Genomic DNA, 25,887 nt, shown 5'->3' on the forward strand with positions numbered 1-25,887 from the left:
GTCTTCTTTCTCTTGGGGTTCAAAATAGTTTTTATACATTTCACATTTTTGTATAGTTTTGACTTCCTTTCACTTTTATTATATTTCATGATGAAGCAATGATTTGCCATTACTGTCAGCAGATACCTGGTCATATTAGAACATTAAAATCAGTTTGTTTAATGTGGTTATACTGCAATGCTTGAAGCTGAAAATTAAATTATGTATGTGTAACTCAGGTATCAACTGAAAGTTACTCGGTCACTGAAATCAGCTGTGATTTTCTTTTGATTTTGTTATCATCTTTGTGACTAAATAAAGAGATTTTGAGTGACTGCAAATCAAGCAGGAAAGTTCTGGTAGAATGTAAAGGATTTAGGAGTGAAGGTGACCACTCACTGAATAGCAGAAGTATTGAGTCATAGACAGGCATAAACAAAGGAGAAAGAAAACTTGCTACCATTTCGAATTAATCCCTTCTTGAGCTATAGCACACACATAACCCCCCCTCCCCCCCACACACACACAAACACACACACCTGCACCCATATATAGTGCTGTTTCCCTCCGAGCTGCTAGCTACTCACCCCAACCTGTCTTCCTGCCTCTCACTTCTCCCCTCCTCTACCTACCCAACCCACCACAAACCCACCTCATCCACCACAACCCTAACCCCAGTTCACCTGCTGAAATGCAGTCATGACACTGTGCATCCAGCTGCCACTATGTAGGGGCACAGAGGTGTATGTGCATGCATGTGTGTGTATTTCTACTCTTGCTCAAGAAAGGACCGACTCTGAAAGATAGTAAGTTATCTTTCTCTTTTGCGTGTGCCTGTTGATGACTCGAAGCTTCTGTTATTCAGTGAGTGGTCTTCTTTATTCCTAAATTATTTACATTTTAAGTGTCTGTTATATACATTGCATTTCTTTCGTATCTTCAGCAACCTATAAAGCACGATTGGGTACGTATCATGGATTACATGCCACTGATAAAACTTCTAACAGTATGTGTGAGCTATGTATGATACATACTGGTACTACTTAAGAAGGAGCTTGTTTAGCCACAGAGATGATAATGATATAAAAAGAAAATCAGGTTCTTTGTAACTATTTTACATGACTTACCTTGTTAATGACTGATACTAAGTTTATACAGAATGTCAAATTACACACATTTAAGCCATCTAGTTTCTAAGACTATTTTATCTGACAACCAGTTTCACCATTTTACTATGCCATCTTCAGGCCCCTGACTGATGTGTAGGTAGATTCTACCTTGGTTGTGATCAAAACAGGGACCAGCAATAATGGTATTAGTAGAGTTTTGCTATAGCCATCGGGAGATGATGGTTGAAGTGATTGCTATAGCAAAACTCTACTAATATCAGTATTGATGGCCCCTGTTTTGATCACAACCGAGATAGAATCTTCCTACACATTGGTCAGGGGCCTGAAGATGGTGTAATAAAACGCTGAAACTGGTTGCCAAATAAAATAAGGTTGGAAACTAGACAGCTAAGAGGTGTTTAGTTGGACATCCTGTATCAAACAGCCAAGTCCCGAACCATCTCTAAAAATATGGACATATAGAAACTTAAGTTTATACAGTGTGTTTAAAGACAAAAAGTTGTCAACATACACAATGCATATGTAGTAATAGAAATAAAGAACTGTTAATTGTTTCTGAAAATTAATAATGTTTTTAAATTTTCATCATATTAGGCTGTAATGATCTCACTTCAGTCTGTCTGTCAATGATATGTAATTTCACAGAGAAAAGTCGCAAAGAAATCTCACATTTTATTGTAAGTAGGGAATACAATTACTTCAGAAAGTCAATTAAAAATCAGAGTACATTTTGTTAAATGAGGTAAGAACTGTGGTAGTCAGTCCCTACATTGAAACGGATGTAATTATTTGCAATGCATATTGTTGTTCAGAGAGCTCACAATGTTACTTTGTTTTATAGTTTCACAACAGTAAGGTTCCTGATAGCAAAATTGTAAATACTTACCATATGTTGTGATAACATTTGTCGAAACTGCTCTGCTTGGTGATCTGGACCCTTTTCATTACCTTGAATGTTCATCTACAAGAAAATGAAATACTAATTTGAAAAAATTACTTCCTGTAATATATCTTGAAAAATATTTGGAGGGAACTGAAGAAAATATAATCAGTCCATAACAAGAACACAAGCAGCTTTTTACTAATTAGGGAAAAACTCCCAACTTTATGAATATAAGAGACTGATGATAACTACTTTTGATGATGCTACTTGCAATTGACTCACCACAGATATTCAACAAGTTAACAGTTGATCATATAGACAGAGTCTACAATTAATGTTCCAGTTATATTTGATTAGTCAGAGGTAACACAGACCTAATTTTTCTGGTTGGCTTTTTGGTGACATGTGCTTAAAAAAAAAAAAAAAAAAAAAAGAATTTGAGTTGATAAACAAACCACAGTTCTTCCAGATATAAACCTAATGTCTTAGTCTTGTTTCATTTTACTTAGCACTACAACATGTGTGTTGCCATAGCTGTAAAACTATATGACATTATCAGTGATACACAATTTTGGATATCTTATAAATTGTTTGCAGATTTACTGGACATTTATAACGAGTATTATCTGCAAAATGGCATTTATAAGAAAGTAAGTATTACTAAAGTATTTTAGAGTAACCACAACATGGAGTCACAGCAAAACATTAGTAAAATGAATGTATTACTTAACTGATAATGTTAATACATTGCACATTTCCTTCTTTTTTTTAGGACATCTTAAATCTTGCCTTATACAGTAGCTGTGCATATCTGCATCTACGGACATACTTTGCAATCTATGGAACTGTGCATGACAGAGGGTATGTTGTACCACTACCTGTCATTTCCCTTCCTATTCCACTCACAAACAGAGTGAGGGGAAAATGACTGTCTATATGCCTCCATATGACCCGTAATTTCTTTTGCCTTATGTTCATGGTTCTCACTTGAAATGAACAATGACAGTAGTAGGATCACTCTGCATTCAACTACAAATACCAGTTCTCTAAATTTTGTCAATAGCTTCCCTCGAAAAGAACATCGGGTTTCCTCCAGGGGTTCCCATTTGAGTTACCAAAGCATTTCTGTAATACTTGCTTGTTGACTGAACATACTGGTAACAAATCTAGCAGCTTGCCTCTGAATTGCTTTGAACAAGTGTTCTATATGTGGTATCTTTTACATATGAACCACTCCTTCCTAAAATTCTTTCAATAAACTGAAATCAATCATTTGCATTCCCCACTACAATCACCGAGCAAGTCAATGCATCACTTAGCACACAATCCTTACATGCTCATTCCATTTCATGTTACCTTGAGGCATAATGCCTTGATATTTAATTACTCTGACTGACTCAAATAGCACACAATTAATGCTGTGTTCAAAAATTGCAGGGTTGTTTTTGCTACTCATCTACATTAACTTACAATTTTCTACATTTAGAGCTAGCTGCCATTCATCAAATCAACTAGAAATTCTGTCTAAGCCATCTTGTATCCTCCTACAGACACTAAATGATGACATCAGCAAACAGCTGCCCAATTGCTACTCACCCTATCTGTTAGATCATTTATGTATGTATAGAATAACCATTATCCTCTCACACTTCCCTGGAGCACTTCTGAGGATACCCTTGTCTCTGATGAACATTTACCATCGAGGATAACGTACTGGGTTCTATTGCTTATGACATCTTCAAGCCACTCACATACCTGGTAACCTATCCCATATGCTCGTGCCTTCGTTAGGTAACCTATTCCATATGCTCATACCTTCATTAACAGCCTTCAGTGGGGCATTGTATCACACACTTTCTGGAAAGTTTTTTGGTGGAGTTTGGGTTATGTCACAGTGTTGAAAGTTCTCTGCAACTTTACAAATCCTATGGAGGTATCATGCTTTTTATTTATTCCTGCCACTAATCAGCATTTCTGAATATTTTAAAATTGTTGCTATGGTGTCTGTTTCTTTTCTGAAACCAAAGTGATATTTGTGCAGTGCCTCTTCATTTTTCCTTTCAATTCCTTTGCATATTATACTAATAAGAAATTTAGAAGTGTGAGATCCAAATGTTTTCACATGTACCTGGTAATGCATTCTTTGTTAATATAATGATACTGGTCCTCTGGAAATCAGATAATGATTATTCTGTTTCATAGATTTTGACATCAGATGACAGGTGTCTTTACCTTTTAGTAATTCTGAAGGTATGTGACCGACTTCTGCCAGCTTGTTCGAAAACTTATTATTCAGTCTTCTTTCAAAATTTCACCTCATTACTGAATAACCTACTTCATCTACATCAACCTTCTCTTGCCCTGCTATCATCATTTCCATTATGAAGTACTTTGACAGTGACATATGTGAAGGAGTTGTTACAGTGCTTCATCTTCTATTTGCTTACTCTTGCACAACAGTTCCTCATCACCTGCTCTTCTTATGAGGTGTTATCCAGTGTCACAGTGATTAGAAAATTTTATTAACTTCTCTGTTTTTGAAAACACTTTTTTACAGATTCAGCTACACTATTTTGCAACAAATATTTTACATTTACTATAATGTCTATCTCTCTGACATTTAAAGCACAAAATGACTGATGTCTCAAGCATCCAAAAGATAAAAGGAGCCAGTTTCTGAATAAAGCACATCATAGTGTACTTTTAAAATCTGAGCAAAGGTACAAGTGATTCTAAGAATTTCAATATTTAGTAGTATTTCTTAAGAAAATTCTGATTTATATCTTCTATTCATTTTTTGTGTTATTTCCAAAATTTCCACTTTGATTCCTCATCATCAGTTCCTTTGTCTCCTTTCTATAATTCCCTGTTTTGTTTAAATTGCTTTTTCTGTTGATGTGTTTAATATATAATGATTTGATACCTGTGAAATAGGATGGATACAATGCAATTTTACAGTCTCTGATGATAGTGCTTACCTTCCTTGCTTTGTAAGTTATTCCAATCTTTTGGGTTATCATTTTCTTAGTGGCTTGTTTCATTTTATTTATTAGCTTCTGGGACCACCTCTTTCTTCATTTTCTACCACTGTTCCATTTACTGGAGGTATTCAGTGTATTTGGAAGCAAACTATAGTTGACCCCTTATTAGTGTCCCATATTTTCCAGACTAACTTCCTCTGCTTTCAGACAACCAAAAACCCCTTTTTTCTATGACTAAAGACATAGTGCAACAGGTTACTACAAAACAAATACATGAATCACAGTAATTTATAGTATGGTTTCAGTGTACATTTTATTAACATGTCACTGGATTATTTTGCAGATATTTTTAAAAAACTATGGTTATTACTAAGTGCGTAGCTGGTCACCATATTAAAAATCTGCATAGGGTATTCCCTAGTAAGAAGTCTTAAAAATTTTTTTTATGCCAAAATTATCCTTTATCCTAGCAGATTAATATGGCAAGACCCATGAAAGTCAAAGTTATTTAAGAACATATGTGGCACATAACTCACAGGAATGAGGAATACATGTCCTGGAGGCCCTGGAATGCCATTTGTTCCTCCTAGTCCATCTCTTCCAGGCTGGCCCTTGGGGCCTGGTGGTCCTGGGGGCCCAGGTGGTCCCATGTATCCCCTCGGCCCTGGTGGGCCACGCACAGGAATGACGGTACCGTAGCCACTGTAGCTTGTTTGTGCATCATAGTCTACTCCTGACCAGTTTTCTTCTCCGGATCCTTCAGACTGAGACAGACAATTAAACATGTGCAAGATCTATATAAAAAAGGTCTACAGCATGATAACAAGTGGTATGTTGAACAAATAAAACTAGGTTAAGAAGTTTGAATCACTCACAAATGCTGTCAGGTTATTTAACATGAAATGTCAGACTTCATAGTGAAACATCAAGTAATAACTTGATTTAAAGGAATTTATATTGCAAACAAATAGTAGATTTTAATGCTAAAATTTACAACCAATGAGATACTTTTCAGTAACACATTTCCATTTCACTGTTCCCGATTACACTTAAAGAAATTGAATCTGCCTCTGTGATGAAGTCTTTCCATGTTGAAAATATGCTCTGAATACATCAGCTGTGGTCTGTCAGCTTGAGATCTGGTGTGTGTCATGTTTGTTTCAAGCTTTGTAGTTATCCCACTGTTCCCCTCATTATATGACATCTGATATTGTTGTGAGGCTCTAAAATGCCATCATCATTGATTGGTTTTATCCAGTAGGTGTAATGTGATTTCAGTTTTTATTGGTTGACTAAATTTCCAGAACAACTAGTGCAAAGTATTAGTAACAAATAAAGGCTTCTTTTCATTTCCGGGAAGAGACGTAGAGTTTAGCATCTAGCAATTGCTGTTGGTGATCATTGAAAGTAAGTTCTCTTTTATGTCAAAGTTTTTGCATAAAAAGGAAAGTTTTGCCTCCCATGTTATAAACAAAAATTATGTGCTGCCTATTAGTGTACAGTCCACTGAGTCCAAGTGGAACCTTATAGACAAGTCTGTGAAAGTGTCAGGAAACAGCAAAGTGTTCAACAGTGCCACTGGTGCTATGGGTCTGCTAGCATTCATAGTCTGTCACTGAGGAAGCTTGCTACAGCTACATCTACACTCCACAAGTCTACTTACAGAATTTGGGAGAAGGTACTTTCGGCACCACTATCATTGCTCACCTTTCCTTTCCATTCACAATGATTAAGGAAATTGTAAAAATACACTTATTTAAAAAGGCAGCTAAAAAGTACCTGTTATGCAATACATTTTATACATTGAAAGATTACTTAGCTAAAACAGAGTAGAGGTTTGTTATACAAATAAATAATAATAATAATAATAATGATTATAAAATATCCAGTATTCTACATAACACCTTCACTTTATGTTTTTTCCTTCTTTTTTCCTTTCTATAAATATTTACTCCCAAGCTATACATAGCACAATACTAACACCTCTTCCTCTTTTTGAGCTCAACATCTCACACATTACAGAGGGATGCTGACTCAGTTTTTCAGGATAGCAAATGGGAAGTTGCGGTATAGAAAATAGCCCAGAGATCACACCCCATATATATATATATATATATATATATATATATATATATATATATATATATGTGTGTGTGTGTGTGTGTGTGTGTGTGTGTGTAGTGAGTGAAGTGTTATGAAACAATGTGTGTATAGTGTGTGCAGTGACTGATGGTGAGATATGAGTGAACAGTGTGGCATTACATTATTTAATAAGTTATTTGTAAAAAAATGTATTGTATACCAGGTGTAAATCTAATGATTGTCTCAACTAGAAGTCTGTAAATATATGTGTATATGAATTAGCTTATTTTAAATTGATCTAAATTTGTAAATACTTTGACATGTTCTAACTCCTTTTAAAAAGAGATCTACGGATGAATAAAGCTACTAATACTACTACTATCAGTAAGCATCCATTTGAGTTTGAAATGCTCTGATTCTGTCTACATGGTCACTTCATGAGATACGTAGGAGGAAATAATATGTTGCCTGACTCTTCTCGGAATGAGAACTCCTAGATGATTAACTTTTTGTTCCAATAGATCCATTATGAGGAGATCCTCCAAGATATAGAACATGCTAGAAAACAAGAATGCACAATGAACATTTACAAAGAAAAATGCTATACTAGTGTACCTTCCACAGATCTGTCATGGGCATGGAATAAGCCAAAAAATCTCATACATATTTTCATTTAAAAGGTAACAGCAAGCTTGTCAAAACATATGTACTGGTAAATGTTCTAAACCCCTTGGTGCTTATTATAATTTAGAATTTTACCAGCAAATTTATCCATGACGCATAACACCTCTCTAGTAGTAGGTTTGTTGAAAACTGCTCCAGTGTTCTCATTCTGATGCACTACAGTTTAGTTTGAAGACTCATATTACTAAAGTGCCATTTGTAATGCTGCCTTATGAACTTATTTGTTTGCCTTGTTACTTATGCCATATCTTTTCAATCAGACAAACTAATCCTCAGCTGACATTTACTGCCCATCACACAGGTTCCATCTGGTTGCATGGGAATGCCCATTGCACACAATCTCAGTCCCATAACCTTTCAGGTTTTTGTACTAGAGACCTAATGACAAACTTTACAAATCCATTTATATTCTTCAGACATCAACCACATGAAATTATTGATAGATGAATTCCACAGTAATTTGATGAAGATCCTCATTACCAGTGAGATGCAGCAGAAAGGACCATTTTTCAAGAAATTACATGAACATTGGCTCACATAAAGCAAAAATTCTTGAACATTGCTTGTTGTTGTGATCTTGAGTCCAGAGACTGATTTGATGTTGCTCTCCATGCTACTCTGTCCTGTGCAAGTTTCTTCATCTCCCAGTACCTAATGCACCCTGCATCCTTCTGAATCTGCTTAGTGTAGTCATCTCTTGGTGTCTCTCTATGATTTTTACCCTCCTCGCTGACCTTCAATACTAAATTGGTGATGCCTTCATGCCTCAGAACATGTCGTACCAACCGATCCCTTCTTCTAGTCAAGTTGTGCCACAAATTTCTCTTCCCCCCAATTCTATTCAATGCCTCCTCATTAGTTATGTGATCTACCCATCTAATCTTCAGTATTCTTTTGTATCACCACATTACGAAAGCTTCTATTCTCATCTTGTCTAAACTATTTATCGTCCATGTTTCACTTCCATACATGGCTACACTCCATAAAAAATACATTCAGAAACGACTTCCTGACATTTAAATCTATACTCGATGTTAACAAATTTCCCTTCTTCAGAAACACTTTCCTTGCCATTGCCAGTCTACATTTTTTTTCCTCTCTACTTCGACCATCGTCAGTTATTTTGCTCCCCAAATAGCAAAACTCATTTACTACTTTAAGTGTCTCATTTCGTAATCTAATTACCTCAGCGTCACCCGACTTAATTCGACTGCATTCCATTATCCTCGTTTTGCTTTTGTTGATGTTCATCTTATATCCTCCTTTAAAGACACTGTCCATTCTGTTCAACTGCTCTTCCAAGTCCTTTAACATTGCTTATCAGAGATTAAAAGAATTTATTTACAGGATGATTGTACACAAGAACTATTAATTAGAATTTTATTAATACCTTCAGCTGCCAACAGGCGTTGATATATATCAACGAGGCAGGTGAGAATGTGTACCCCGACTGGGACTCGAACCCAGGATCTCCTGCTTACATGGCAGATGCTCTATCCATCTGGGCCACTGAGGGCACAGAGAATAGCGCGACTTCAGGAACTATCTTCCGCCCGCCTCCCGAGAGACCCACCTTCTCACCTTGTATGTCCACACACTAAATTCGTAGTGACCCACCCCAACACACTCAGTACTCGTGGAAGAAATTCTTATCAGGTCCTGTAAGAGGTCGAGGAATATGTGTGCATCTGCACAGAAGAAGGATGTCATGGCCGGTGTTGCCAGAACTATATACTTATATGGGTATTGTGTCTGTTCATTTGGACATGTCTGAAAGAACAGACACCATATCCATATAAGTATATAGTTCTGGCAACACCGGCCATGACCTCCTTCTTATGTGGGGATGCACACATATTCCTCGAACTCTTACGGGACTTGGTAAAAATGTCTTCCACGAGTAATGAGTGTGTTGGGGTGGAACACTACGAATGTAGTGTGTGGACATACAAGGTGAGAATGTGGGTCTCGCGGGAGGCGTGCACGAGATAGTCCCTGCAGTCGTGCTGTCCTCTGTGCCCTTGGTGGCTCAGATGGATAGATCGTCTGCCATGTGACCAGGAGATCCCGGGTTCGAGTCCCGGTCGGGGCACGAATTTTCACCTGTCCTCGATGATATATATCAACGCCCGTTGGCAGCTGAAGGTATTAATACAATTCTAATTTCGTTCTAGACGGCTGCAGATTATCAATGTACAGACAGCATAGCCATATAAGTATATAGAACTATTAATGGTTATTTTCGGCATTTAGCTCTGTTGATACTCACGTATGGGGGCGAGGGTGGGATGGTTGTCTGATAGTCGCCAGCATCGTTGAAGTCAGCGTCCCCCTCCCCTTCCGCGTCTGAGTCGCCATCGCTGTCGCCGTCGCCGTCATCATCGGCGTTGCCCTCCAGAGCGCTGTACCGAGATTCTTCGCAGTCCACGGAGTGGTCGCGGCACAGTTCGTACGCCTCGTCCGGCACTGGTGCTATGGCCAGCAGCTCCACGTCCCCCTGCACACCAGGACACGAGTCACACACCGTACTTTTTTCTCCTAAGATGATACAAGGCGTAGTACCAAAGATTTACAGGACAGCAATCAAGAGGTAAAACTAGTCTTTCGAGATAATGTAGCAAACTGCGTTTGGGTTGCAAGACGAAAAATATTTGCGAAGATACAAAGCGAAAACCTACCAGCACTGCAACTAACACTAAGAGCAGAAGGTATGTCACAAATGACGCCAGACATTCGTGCTTTCACTTACCAAGCGCGACGACGCATTATTGGTACGACGTTTTTAAGTAGGGGAAAGTGGGGTAAGGCAGCCAGTGTTGTTAAAGTATCCATTACATTTTTTTCGCTGAACATTGCTGCTGCCTGCTGAGAAGTGATCCTACTACTACACTTTTGCCTCGCTCCTGAGCGGATGACGCTGGGAGCGGATGTTTGCCATCGCCTCGTAGCACTATGGCTGCTGAGACAAACCCCACCATCTTCCACATCTACATAGCTACTCTGCAATTCACACTTAAGTGCCTGGCAGAGGGATCATCGAACCAGTTTCATATTACTTCTCTACCATTCCACTCTCGAATGGCGCGTGGGAAAAAGGAACACCTAAATCTTTCCGTTCGAGCTCTGATTTCTCTTATTTTATTATGATGATCATTTCTCCCTACGTAGGTGGGTGTCAACAAAATATTTTCGCATTCGGAAGAGAAAATTGGTGATTGCAATTTCGTAAATAGATCTCGCTGCAAAGAAAACCGTCTTTGTTTCAGTGACTGCCACCCCAACTGGCGTATCATATCAGTGACACTCTCACCCCTATTGCGCGATAACACGTAACGGGCTGTCCTTCTTTGCACTTTTTCGATGTCCTCCGTCAATCCTACCTGGTAAGGGTCCCACACCGCGCAGCAGTATTCCAGCAGAGGACGGACAAGTATAATGGAGGCTGTCTCTTTAGTGGATTTGTCACATCTTCTAAGTGTTCTGCCAACAAAGTGCAGTCTTCGTTTCGCCTTCCCTACAATATTATCTATGTGGTCTTTCCAATTTAAGTTACTCGTAATCGTAATTCCTAGGTATTTAGTCGAATTGACAGCTCTTAGATTTGTGCGATTTATTGTATACCCAAAATTTATCGGATTTCTTTTAGTACCCATGTGGATGACCTGGCACTTTTCTTTGTTTAGTGCCAATTGCCACTTTCCGCACCATATGAAATTCTCTCTAGTTCATTTTTTAATTGGAATTGCTCGTTGATGATTTTACTAGACGGAAAATTGCAGCATCATCTGCAAACAATCTAAGGGGGGCTGCTCAGATTATCACCTAGATCATTTATGTAAATCAGGAACAGCAGAGGGCCTATGACACTACCTTGCGGAACGCCAGATATCACTTCTGTTCTGCTCGATTATTTACCGTCTGTCAGCACGAACTGTGACCTCTCTGAGAGGAAATCAGGAATCCAGTCACACAACTGAGACGATACTCCATATGCACGCAATTTGATTAATAGTCGCTTGTGAGGAACGGTATCAAAAGCCTTCTGGAAATCGAGGAATGTAGAATCGATCTGAGATCCCTTGTCGACAGCACTCATTACTTCATGGGAATAAGAGCAGCCTGCTTACACCTTATAAGAGAAACAAATCTGTAATAGGTTAATGCGATGCACAAGTGACACGGAAGTGTATGCCGAGACGGCAGAAGGATCAGTTACAGCCTCTTCCCTCATTGGTGTAAGCTATATTAACAACCACTACGCTCAACACCGCACACAGATCAACACTATATTCACACCAGTTACTTATTATTACGGTACACAATAGTGTATCGTGTAGTTTTATGTTGGCAACAAAAGTTAATATTCCAGAACGGTACGAAGGCAGCCGACTTCCACCGAGCACAGTGGGGCCAGTAGAGATGGGCAAACTGAAACACATAACTGTTTCGAAACAAATGAAACAGTACAATGTAATGTTTCAATACGCTGTTTCGAAACAATGAAACAGTTTGTGTTTTGTAATCTAATAAACCTAGACATTTTATCATCTTGAATGTCTACTGTATAGGTATGTCCATATAAACACAAATGAGGTGCGAGAGCGCTAATCATATCGCATAAAGTATGAAACTATCACTTAGGCCTCTCGGCAGTTTCGTATTTCATGCAGCAAATGCGCTGCTTTCGTGTCGTGTGACTTTCATACTTTTCAATTGGCTGAGGACAGCCATAGCTGAAGACAGAAGAACCACCACGAACGGAACTGGAGGTGGGAGCGAACTGCAGAAACAACGGATATGGTACTGGGATTCCCACATTCCGCTAGTATGGGAATATACCCATCCTGCTAATTCCCATGCACACAAAGGGAATCATTGTGGATAATAGGTACAGTGACTATAGACTCACAAATAATGCCAAATAATTCGAATAAATAACAAAATATAACAGAAGAAATTTTGTCTTTCAAGGTGTTTCGAACCGTTACTATAAATTCACCATGCTTCCCAGCCCTTCCCGTTCACCATTACACTATCAGTGATATGTCAAACAGATTGCTTGCAATTATACCTACATTAAATTTATGTATATGTATAATAACTTTCACTCTACGCCTTTTTTTTTTTTTATTCAAAATGTTCTAGGCTTACTTGCGTTTCTTAATATGATTACTGCACTTGAACAGAGAAACGTATTTTATAAAAAAAGTGTAATTTAACTGAATGATTTTCACATATTTACTATTTTGAATGTGAATAGTATGCGTTGTTTTATTGTTTGGATAATGTTTATAAAGCAAGTGTTACGCCATTTCGGAATAGGACAGTCATCTAGAAACGAAGCTTTATTTTCGGATACCTTAAGCTTCATGCTATTGCTTGTCAAAACGATTTCGACACTCTTGAAAGTGTTTCACGAAGTGGTATGTTGTGTTTCAGTACCTGTGCCGAGCCCGAATCTCGTCCGACACAGAGCGGAATGAAACATCACTGTTTCGAAACAGTGAACCACAGCCGTTCCGAAACACTGAAACAGTTCCACGTATCGATACACCGTATCGAAACATAGAAACAGTGCCCAAGTCTAGGGGCCAGGATAAAGTGTGCTACCATATGTATGTTCCCCATACGCCATCGTTGCTGTCAGTGAGTTTCACAGAGGAAGATCGTTCTGTAATTTCTTTTTCGAAGAACTTTCCTGATTTTCAGTCGTCTGATGTAAGGTAAGTCATTTACGATATTCTTGTTACGTCACTCACACACAGAGTTGTGCTTTCTTACAATTTCAATGTTTAAACAAAGTATTTGGCCTACAAATGTTGTTCCTTGTTATTTCTTTCGGTTTGATAGCTTCATCTGGGGACCACTAATGCGGACATGGCGTCCCATCGGGAAAAGTGAACAGACCGTTCATCGGGAAAGGTGCCCAAGGTGTTTACCCGAAAAAGAGTTGTTTACTTCCATTTATCACGCATAATACTACAGATCATATTAACTTCTAAACCCTTTTATACACAAAGTCTATCACACGTTCTATCCCTTTGTGACGATTTTGAATTAATTAATTTATATTATTTAAAACCATGTCTGCTCTGTCATATTTGGCCTAACACAAAAATATGATTCAAAACGGTCTGTTGCAATTGCTTGGCATTGTTTCAGATAGTATAAGCATCAAGATGCCTAGAAAATATCTCCAGAAATCAGAACAACAAACATGCGATCCTGTTGTGATCGCACTGGGCACGTTATCCTCTTAGGCGAGGAAAAATTGTCCCTCTTACACCCGAGATAGTGCTTTGCATTTAATCACCTCGCTGTCGTCGGAGTAATTAAATATAGAACAGATGGACATTCGACATGCTAGCACAGCCGAAGTCTCCTGGGCCATAATGCATTCCGCTGCTAGGAAAGCCCCTGGTCATGATGGCATTCAAAACCGTGTCCTCCAGGAGTTCACGGATAAAGCAACTGAGTACCTAACACACATAACGAATGCCATACTAAAACACCAACACTTCCCCGCCTTTTGGAAGACGGCCAAGGTCCTGATGTTCAGGAAGCCGGGGAAAGACCACAGCCTCCCACAAAATTACCGACCCATCAGCCTTCTGAGCTCGCTCAGTAAGATTGTTGAGAAGGTGATTCTCAAACGCATCACTAGGCACTGCATAACAAATGACATCCTGAGACCGGAGCAATTCGGCTTCAGAAATCACCACTCCACAACACAACAACTCCTACGGGTCGTTGAACACATAACACATGGCTTCAACATAAACAAAGCTACAGGGGCAGTGTTCCTGGACATCGAAAAGGCTTTCGACCGTCTATGGCACAACGGCCTCATCCGCAAACTCAGCGACGCGGGATTCCCCGACGGGCTGCTGCGTCTAATACACTCATACCTCACAGTCAGGAGTTTCAACACTGACGTGCAGGGAAAACAGTCAACACGACACGGTATACACGCGGGAGTACCCCAGGGAAGCATCCTAGGGCCCCTACTGTTTAACCTCTACATAAACGATCTCCCAACCACACACAACACAATGATGGCAATCTACGCGGATGACACAGCCATCCTTGCGCAAGATTGGAAACCATCAAACATTACGTCACGCCTACAGACTGCACTCAGAATGGCTGAGCCTTGGTTGGAGAAATGGCGTGTTAGAGTAAACGTCGACAAGTGCGAAGCCGTTCTGTTCACGAGAAGACCGAAGCAACTGCGCAAACACCGCTACTGCAGACCAATAACTCTACATGCACGCCCAATACGTTTCCGCGAGAAAGTCAAATACCTCGGTGTCTGGCTGGACCGGAAATTACTCTGGGGGGACCACATACAACACATGACCAACCGAGCTAGCGCGAGGCTCAAACAGCTCTATCCTATGCTCAACAGGCGTAGCACACTGAACAGAAGGGTGTCGAGGTCCATGTACATGACACTTATCCGACCCCTGATGACGTACGCAGCTCCCGTCTGGGGATACGCTGCGCCTACACGCCTGCGCCGTCTGCAGCTCATACAAAACAAGGTACTCAAAATCATAAGCAATGCTCCACGATACACACGCTTCGCGGACCTTCACCGGGAATACCGACTTGAGACTCTCACGGAGGTAATCCACAAACTCACCACAAGACTATACAGAAACTCCAGACATTCGCAGAACCCGTTTATTCTGAATCTGGGGAACTACGACCACAACCATAGATGGAAACATAAAAGACCAAAAGACATACTTGCAAGGACATAACATTTATGGCCAAGCTTACGCAAACATAACGGCACAGGCGAGCCCCTGTTAATCAGACGCATTTACTGGATATCCAGCTGAAATACACTGCCGAATAACTGGCACCATACAGGGAAGCCGTACCGTACACTGCATGCAAACAAGCTCCACACATCCCCCACACAGTGAGATGATCTATGGCCGATCTCCCACTACTGTATAACGATATTGATTGTTCCAGGAAAGTAGCAGCCGCAGCAACTGGGACACATCGCCATCGCCTGTCACGGTAATGATGCATGATACCTATACTAACAAATCCAACCTTGCATGAACTATCGCAGCTAGTAAGCCACTACTGCTCTTACTACCCATCCCACTGTCGCAGAGGTTTTTTTCCCACGGCACGAGCCATGGCACTTTTTTCCCTCTGCTCTTCAAATCGCTACCCTCACTCGCGTTTCGTCCACTATCTATCACCTGATGGACCGTGTTAATGCGTAGCCTTACCCAGACGCACGGACAACATCACAGTCCAGCATCCTGTGATCCACCCACTAGATAACTAACATGTTTACGGAGGTGACAGTAGAACTTTTGGTTTGGTCACCACGTTGGTGCGGGCGTGGAGGGGCCCCATCTCTATTTTTTTAGACAAGCATCTGAGATGAGGTTGGAAGACAGCGATGGACAGGCTCCTGGGAATCATTTCCGACTGCTGTCTGAAGTAAATCGAGTTCTAAGCAGAGAAATACATTAAATGCTCGTACTCAATGCAATGCAATGTAAAACGAGAGCTCGACTATCTTAATCTAGCAGCGCAATTTAGTACTTACTTCTCAAGCTGGTGGTTAATCATTAAAACTTTTGCAGTCATCTTGAATAATGTTGAAGTTCTAAAGACGACCTGCGTAGGCTCCTTATGAAAACTAATCTGGTGTATCTGCGAGTTAAAATGAAGCACAAGAGCGCAATACCACATCATACTTTAACTACTTCTTACTTTCAGCCGAGACAGCGAATAACACGAAACTGAGATACATAAAAAAGGAAGCGTCCACCCTAATTCATCCACAAAGAAACAAGCGAAACTCTATCAATGTAAAAGTTGCGATAACTGTGTTATGGATCTAGATTCGAACCCAGATCCGTGAGTAGTGCACTACTGACAACACATCCTAGATCATTAGTATAGAACAAGCACTTGTATGAGAAACAACATAGCAGAAATATTCTGTAGAGTTTTGAAGGTATACAGAGGGGCAATAAACTGACCCTTCTAAGCGTTCTATTAGGCATGCTGGGATAGAGAAGTTGGTTGTGCACTGCACGCGAAATTCAGAGATCGAGTTGGTGTCCGGTTCGGACACTCAGTTTTAACTTACTACAAATGTTCAATAGAAAGAATGCTGATCTTCACCGAGTATCAAATACTGCAGCAAGACTGTGTAGGTCGTGTTTTTATGCACAGCTCTGTGAACTGCTAATACTGCAAAGAAAATGCCGTGGGTTGGCAGTGGAGGAGATACGCAATTCACTAAGTGTGACACTATGATATAGCGGCTACAGGAATACATCTGTCAATCTAGAATTGAAAACTTTGTTTCCTCGATTCTCGCGTTGCGTAATAAGCGTGTTAAAGGCACCTACGTAACGCTTTTTTTTCACAAATCAAGCTGTCGACTTAATGGAAAGCTCATCAATAAATGTAACATGTACCAGATAAATTATATTTTGGAGATTATCGGTCTCAGCTATGATTTTTTTACCTTTAGTGCCACAAAAACTGCAACATGATAGCCATTATGCATCACTATACGGAAGCCACTGTATGGTGCATGGCAGAGGGTATACTGCACCGCTATTAGTCATCTTCTTTTCTATTCCACTCGCAAATAGAGAGAGAGAAAAACGACTATCTGTATGTCTCAGTACGAGCTATAGCCTCTCTTATCTTGTCTTTATGGTCCTAAAGCGAAATGCGCGTTGGTGGCAGTAGAATCGTTCTGCAGTCAGCCTCAAATGCTGGTTCTCTAAATTTTCTTAATAGTGCTCCTCGAAAAGAAAGTCGCCTTCCATCGAAGGATACCCATTTGAGTTCTCGTAGCAGAAATATCCGGAATGACGTCGTGAAATGAAATCATCGCACTGGTTTACGTAAGTTGCTCAGATGTGGCGGGCACAAACCCATGTCAATTAGCAGATAGATTATAAAATTAGCTATTCTGGGATGGTACACACTATCATATCTCAACTCAGCCACCACTTCAGATGACTTTCCGCTCTCAGTACAGAGGTAACCCGCTTACACAACCGTCCAATCTGTAAGGTAACTAACACTCACGACAGTACAATTCTTTAAAGCAAACCTGATTTGCATCCTCGCAGTGGCGCTATTAGAGCCCCTCTTATGACTGGCGCGGAATTTGAATAGATATCATCTTTCAGAAACACACCTATCAACTTTCGTTTACGTCGCACAACTCCTTCTTGGTGTTACGAAATGTTTTGGTCACTGTATATTCGTGTATATCGCCCCTTGGCTGTCAGCAACAGATGCAGAAGTAAGGTCTAGTTACAATGTGATTGAGATACAGAACATTGGTGTTCGGCTTGGCGCACGCAAATAGCGACTCACCGCGTAGAAGTCCTCGTCCTGCAACTGCTGTCCCAGGAAGAGGACGCCGTCGTTGCTGATGGTGGAGTCGAGCGAGCGGCGCAGCTCGCGGGTCACCGTCTGGCCGCAGTCGGTGATGAGCGTCGCCGCGTCGCCCTTCACGCTGAAGCCCAGCCGGTGCCACCTGCAGACACGCATTCACAAACCTGCTAACGTTCCGTACAAGCAAACACAAATACTTTTATAGGTAATTTATAGTTGAATCTCAGCTAAATACCACACCTGGAGCATAGTAATGTAACAAGGAAACTTTCGTACTAAGAAAGTTGCTTTTGGTATGTTGCTGTTGTGGTCTCCAGTCCAGAGACTGGTTTAATGCGGCTCTCCGTTCTACTCTATCCCGTGTAAGCTTCTTCATCTCCCAGTACCTACAGCTCCCTACATCCTTCTGAATTTGTTTAGTGTATTCATGTCTTGGTTTCCGTGACGATTTTTACCCTCCACGCTGCCCTTCAATACTAAATTGGTGATGCCTTCATGCCTCAGAACATGTCCTGTAAACCGATCCCTTCTTCTAGTCAAGCTGTGCTACAAATTTCTCTTCTCCCCAATTCTATTCAATATCTCCTCATTAGTTATGTGATCTACCCATCTAATCTTCAGCATTCTCCTGTAGCACAAAATTTCGAATGCTTCTATTCTTTTCTTGCCTAAACTATTTATCGTCCACGTTTCACTTCCATAAATGGCTACACTCCATATAAATAGCTTCAGAAATGATTTCCTGACACTTAAATCTATACTCGATGTTAACAAATTTCTCTTATTCAGAAACACTTTTCTTGCCATTGCCAGTCTACATTTTATATCCTCTCTACTTCGACCATCACGTTATTTTCCTCCCCAAAAACTCGTTTACTACTTTAAGCGTCTCATTTCCTAATCTAATTACCTCAGCATCACCCGATTTAATTCGACTACATTCCATTATCCTCGTTGATGTTCATCTTATATCCTCCTTTCAAAACACTGTCCATTCCTTTCAGCAGCTCTTCTAGGTCCTCTGCTGTCTCTACCAGAATTACAATGTCATCGGCGAACCTCAAAGTTTTTATTTCTTCTTCATAGATTTGAATTCCTACACCAAATTTTTCTTTTGTTTCCTTTACTGCTTGTTCAAGGTTTTTGGTACAAGGTGATCGAATATTTTGATCTTTTTACGATATCAACACATACCTCATTATCTCATAAGGTTAGAATGTACTTCTCGTAGGGGTGCACTTTGCCCGCATTCTAATGTTAAACTTTGAACAGAAACAGATGTACACTACTGACCATTAAAATTGCTACACCACGAAGATGACGTGCTACAGACGCGAAATTTAACCGACAGGTAGAAAATGCTATGATATGCAAATGATAGCTTTTCAGAGCATTCACACAAGGTTGGCGCCGGTGGCGACACCTACAACGTGCTGACACGAGGAAAGTTTCCAACCGATTTCTCATACACAAACAGCAGTTGACCGGCGTTGCCTTGTGGCTCTGAGCACTATGGGACTTAACATCTGAGGTCATCAGTCCCCTAGAACTTAGAACTACTTAAACCAAACTAACCTAAAGACATCACACACATCCATGCCCGAGGCAGTATTCGAACCTGCGACCGTAGTGGTCTCGTGGTTCCAGACTGACGCGCCTAGAACCGCTTGGCCACACCGGCCGGCCGTTGCCTTGTGAAACGTTGTTGTGATGCCTCGTGTAAGGAGGAGAAATGCGTACCATCTCGTTTCCGACTTTGATAAAGGTCGGATTGTAGCCTATCGCAATTGCGGTGTATCGTATCGCGACATTGCTGCTCGCGTTGGTCGAGATCGAATGACTATTAGCAGAATATGGAATCGGTGGGTTCAGGAGAGTAATACGGAACGCCGTGCTGGATCCCAACGGCCTCGTATCACTGGCAGTCGAGATGACAGGCATCTTATCCGCATGGCTGTAACGGATCGTGCAGCCACGTCTCGATCCCTGAGTCAGCAGATGGGGACGTTTCCAAGACAACAACCATCTGCACGAACAGTTCGACGGCATTTGCAGCAGCATGGACTATCAGCTCGGAGACCATGGCTGCAAATACCCTTGACGCTGCATCACATACAGGAGCGCCTGTGATGGTGTACTCAACGACGAACCTAGGTGCACGAATGGCAAAACGTCATTTTTTCGGATGAATCCAGGTTCTGTTTACAGCATCATGATGGTCGCATCCGTGTTTGGCGACATCACGGTGAACACACATTGGAAGCGTGTATTCGTTATCGCCATAGTGGCATATCACCCGGCGTGATGGTATGGGGTGCCATTGGTTACACGTCTCGGTCACCTCTTGTTAGCACTGACGGCACTTTGAACAGTGGACGTTACATTTCAGATGTGTTACGACCTGTGGCTCTACCCTTCATTCGATCCGTGCGAAACGCTATATTTCAGCAGGATAATGCACGACCGCATGTTGCAGGTCCTGTACAGGCCTTTCTGGATACAGAAAATGTTCGACTGCTGCCCTGGCCAGGACATTCTCTAGAGCTCTCACCAATTGAAAACGTCCGGTCAATGGTGGGCGACCAACTGGCTCGTCACAATACGCCAGTCACTACTCTTGATGAACTGTGGTATCGTGTTGAAGCTGCGTGGGCAGCTGTACCTATACACGCCATCCAAGTTCTGTTTGACTCAATGGCCAGGCGCATCAAGGCCGTTATTACGGCCAGAGGTGATTGTTCTGGGTACTGATTTCTCAGGACCTATGCACCCAAATTGCGTGAAAATGTAATCACATGTCAGTTCTAGTATAATATATTTGTCCAATGAATACCCGTTTATCTTCTGCATTTCTTCTTGGTGTAGCAATTTTAATGGCCAGTAGTGTAACATCGGGTTTGCTCAAAGGAAGCATAATACAACCTTTGATGTCTTCATTATCTACTATCTGATCGGAAGCATCCACACAACTATTAGAGGACATAAATATGAGATGTGTCCACCGTTCGCCTTTTTGATGGCTTGAACTCTGCTGGGGATTATTTCAGTGAGGTATCTGAATATCTGCGGAAGAATGGTAGGCCATTCTTTCTCGAGAGCCGAAACCAGACAAGACAGTGATGTAACGATGTCGACGTACTAACTCATTCCATAGGTGTTCCATTGAATTCAGGTCGGGACTCTGGGAAGGACAGTCCATCCTAGGAATGTTATTTTCCACAAACAATTGCCTCACAGATGCTGTTTTATGAAAGGGTGTATTGTCTTAGTGATACAATCATCGTCTACGAACTGTTCTTCTGCTTTAAACGGTACAAGTGTTCATTTCCGCCGGCCGGAGTGGCCGTGCGGTTCTGGGCGCTGCAGTCGGGAGCCGAGCGACGGCTACGGTCGCAGGTTCGAATCCTGCCCCGGGCATGGATGTGTGTGATGTCCTTAGATTAGTTAGGTTTAATTAGTTCTCAGTTCTAGGCGACTGATGACCTCAGAAGTTAAGTCGCATAGTGCTCAGAACCATTTGAACCATTTTTTTTGTTCATTTCCTTCCGCACTTACCGTTTTCTTAAGTGTAATAAGGAGCCCAAACCCTAACCGTGGAAAACAGCCTCTACTGCAACACTCCCTTCCCTGCCCTTCACTGTTGTCACTACACACGATTGCGGGTAACGTTCACCAGGCATTCACCAAACCAGACACGTCGTCAGATTGTCATACAGCGGTTCTGGCGCTGCAGTCCGGAACCGCGGGACTGCTCCGGTCGCAGGTTCGAATCCTGCCTCGGGCATGGGTGTGTGTGATGTCGTTAGGTTAGTTAGGTTTAAGTAGTTCTAAGTTCTTAAGATGTTGAGTCCCATAGTGCTCAGAGCCATTTGAACCATTTTTTGATTGTCATACGGTATAGTGTGACTCATCACTACAAATCTCTCGTTCCCAGTCATCCACTGTCCAGTGGCCCTGCTGTTCACATCACCTCAAGCTTCGCTTAGCATTGACTACAAAAATGCGTGGTTTATGGGGGTCGTTCGACAATCTTTTAACTCGCCATGCACAGTGCTAGCTTGACTGCTGGTAGCACTTCGGAACTCAAGTGTGATTCCTTCCGCTGATTTCATGGGATATTTTGCAACAACCCTCCGTAACACCATGAGGTCTGTCTGGTCGTGATTTACCTGTGGCCGCACGCTTTGAGGCGTCATGTCACGGATTGCGCGGCCCGTCCCGCCGGTGGTTCGAGTCCTCCATCGGGCGTGAATGTATGTGTTGTTCTTAGCACAAGTTAGTTGAAGTTAAGTAGAGTGTAAGTCTAGGAACCGACGACCTCAGCACTTAGGGATTCGCACGCACATTGATTTACCTGTGATTGTTCCTTCGCATTTCCACTTCACATACACATCACCAACAGTAGTCTTCGGGGAACCGTTAAAACGGTTGAAATGTCCCCGATGGATTTATTACTCAGGTAACATCCAATGACTAGTCCATGTTTAAATTCACCGAATTCCACTGACTGACCAGTTTTCCTGTTACTGCTTCTCTACTGGTAACACAAAACTTCGTGTCTCCTTTATGTTGACGGATCCGGCTCTCGTGACTTCTCGTGGTCAATTCCACATTACCTACGGGTGGCCGCATACTTTTTGGTCAGGTACTGTGTGTGGTGTCACCGCCAGACACCACACTTGCTAGGTGGTAGCTTTTAAAACGGCCGCGGTCCGCTAGTATACGACGGACCCGCGTGTCGCCACTGTCAGTGATGGCAGACCGAGCGCCGCCACACGGCAGGTCTAGAGAGACGTACTAGCACTCGCCCCAGTTGTCCAGCCGACTTTGCTACGTCAATTGCTACGACCTAGCACGGCGCCAGTATCTATGGATGCCTGTACCGTCAGACCGATGTTCTCCAATTGTGGATTAAAGTTAAGTATTCCAAGAGCTTCGTACTTTATTTGCTACTATAATTTCCCTTAACTGTTCCAGACCTCACGCCAGCCTGCGTGAGCTTTAACGCGTGCATTTCGGCTTCCTCCAAACCCCGTGAATTGGCTCCTGCCAATTCACTACACTGTGTATAAGTGATTTATCAGACAGGGGCAGCAGAACTCTAAAATTTTTCTTTGTCGATGGTGTTGTGTATAGGAAAATATTGTTAGACGATTGTAAGGAATCACAGAAAGACATGGGCAATATTTTCTCTTGGGATTTTGAATGGACAGTTCCCTTTAAATGTGGATAAATGTAAGAAGATGCACACACCAAAGAGAAGAAAGCATGTGGTATTTTATAAAGAGATTATACACTCCTGGAAATGGAAAAAAGAACACATTGACACCGGTGTGTCAGACCCACCATACTTGCTCCGGATACTGCGAGAGGGCTGTACAAGCAATGATCACACGCACGGCACAGCGGACACACCAGGAACCGCGGTGTTGGCCGTCGAATGGCGCTAGCTGCGCAGCATTTGTGCACCGCCGCCGTCAGTGTCAGCCAGTTTGCCGTGGCATACGGAGCTCCATCGCAGTCTTTAACACTGGTAGCATGCCGCGAGAGCGTGGACGTGAACCGTATGTGCAGATGACGGACTTTGAGCGAGGGCGTATAGTGGGCATGCGGGAGGCCGGGTGGACGTACCGCCGAATTGCTCAACACGTGGGGCGTGAGGTCTCCACAGTACATCGATGTTGTCGCCAGTGGTCGGCGGAAGGTGCACGTGCCCGTCGACCTGGGACCGGACCGCAGCGACGCACGGATGCACGCCAAGACCGTAGGATCCTACGCAGTGCCGTAGGGGACCGCACCGCCACTTCCCAGCAAATTAGGGACACTGTTGCTCCTGGGGTATCGGCGAGGACCATTCGCAACCGTCTCCATGAAGCTGGGCTAAGGTCCCGCACACCGTTAGGCCGTCTTCCGCTCACGCCCCAACATCGTGCAGCCCGCCTCCAGTGGTGTCGCGACAGGCGTGAATGGAGGGACGAATGGAGACGTGTCGTCTTCAGCGATGAGAGTCGCTTCTGCCTTGGTGCCAATGATGGTCGTATGCGTGTTTGACGCCGTGCAGGTGAGCGCCACAATCAGGACTGCATACGACCGAGGCACACAGGGCCAACACCCGGCATCATGGTGTGGGGAGCGATCTCCTACACTGGCCGTACACCATTGGTGATCGTCGAGGGGACACTGAATAGTGCACGGTACATCCAAACCGTCATCGAACCCATCGTTCTACCATTCCTAGACCGGCAAGGAAACTTGCTGTTCCAACAGGACAATGCACGTCCGCATGTATCCCGTGCCACCCAACGTGCTCTAGAAGGTGTAAGTCAACTACCTTGGCCAGCAAGATCTCCGGATCTGTCCCCCATTGAGCATGTTTGGGACTGGATGAAGCGTCGTCTCACGCGGTCTGCACGTCCAGCACGAACGCTGGTCCAACTGAGGCGCCCGGTGGAAATGACATGGCAAGCCGTTCCACAGGACTACATCCAGCATCTCTACGATCGTCTCCATGGGAGAATAGCAGCCTGCATTGCTACGAAAGGTGGATATACACTGTACTAGTGCCGACATTGTGCATGCTCTGTTGCCTGTGTCTATGTGCCTGTGGTTCTGTCAGTGTGATCATGTGATGTATCTGACCCCAGGAATGTGTCAATAAAGTTTCCCCTTCCTGGGGCAATGAATTCACGGTGTTCTTATTTCAATTTCCAGGAGTGTAGATGAACACAGCACATTACATGGCGCAAGTATTTAGTGGTAATGCTAAGAAGCGACGTCAGATGGGATGATGACGTTAAAATCAGTATTAGGGTAGTCGAATGGAAGATTTAGATTTGTTGGAAAGATTCTGGAAAAGTGCAGTGCATTTGTAAAGGAAATATCATAAAAGACGCTAGTGCAACTATTTCTAGATTATTGTTCGTGTGTTTGAAGTCCTTAACAAGTAGGCATGACAACAGACACCTAACTAATTCAGAGATGTGGTGTTAGGTGGGCATAGGCAATAAGAAGGTGTAACAGAAATGCTTGGAGAATTTAAACTGCAAACTTTGAAAGAAAGATGAGGCAGTTCTCACGAAACAGGGTCGGGTAAATTTAGAGAATCCGTAACCGAAAAGACTGTGGTACCATTACGTTGCCTCCATTCTTTATCTCGCGTAGGGAGCACGAGAACAAGAGAGATTTGGGCACGTATAGAGACATACAGACTGTCCTATTTTCCTTATTCAGTATGTGAATGGAATAGGAAAGTTAATTATTGGTACTGTATGTCTTCCGCCAAGCACTGTACTTGCTGAGTATTAAATATAAGCTGCTCAGTGCCGTTTCTAGAACCTACTTTTACAGGGTGGTCAGAAACAGTTTGAAAAGCTTGTAAGGGTGTTGCAGGGTAGGTTGTGCTGAGTGATAATTGTAGGATTGATAGAAGATATAGAGAAGATCCAACGGAGAGCAGCGCGCTTCGTTACAGGATCATTTAGTAATCGCGAAAGCGATACGGAGATGATAGATAAACTCCAGTGGAAGACTCTGCAGGAGAGACGCTCAGTAGCTCGGTACGGGCTTTTGTCAAAGTTTCGAGAACATACCTTCACCGAAGAGTCAAGCAGTATATTGCTCCCTCCTACGTATACCTCGCGAAGAGACCATGAGGATAAAATCAGAGAGATTAGAGCCCACACAGAGGCGTACCGACAATCCTTCTTTCCACGAACAATACGAGACTGGAATAGAAGGGAGAACC

The 25,887-nt window shown here is 42.3% G+C and overlaps 1 protein-coding gene across 1 annotated transcript in view; it reads right to left on the bottom strand.

Annotated features, from left to right (window-relative positions):
* Window positions 1–25,887, bottom strand: part of LOC126183837 (collagen alpha-1(XI) chain-like) — a 533,300-nt gene that overhangs the window by 182,464 nt on the left and 324,949 nt on the right. The window contains exons 4-7 of the mRNA XM_049926098.1: window positions 18,123–18,285; window positions 10,009–10,236; window positions 5,510–5,737; window positions 1,996–2,070 (exon numbers count right to left, since the gene is read on the bottom strand). Of these exons, the coding sequence (XP_049782055.1) occupies window positions 1,996–2,070; window positions 5,510–5,737; window positions 10,009–10,236; window positions 18,123–18,285 (694 nt within the window). The remainder of the gene's footprint in view (window positions 1–1,995; window positions 2,071–5,509; window positions 5,738–10,008; window positions 10,237–18,122; window positions 18,286–25,887) is intronic.

This window comes from Schistocerca cancellata, chromosome 4 (genome assembly GCF_023864275.1).
Source record: "Schistocerca cancellata isolate TAMUIC-IGC-003103 chromosome 4, iqSchCanc2.1, whole genome shotgun sequence".
NCBI classification, from domain to species: domain Eukaryota; kingdom Metazoa; phylum Arthropoda; class Insecta; order Orthoptera; family Acrididae; genus Schistocerca; species Schistocerca cancellata.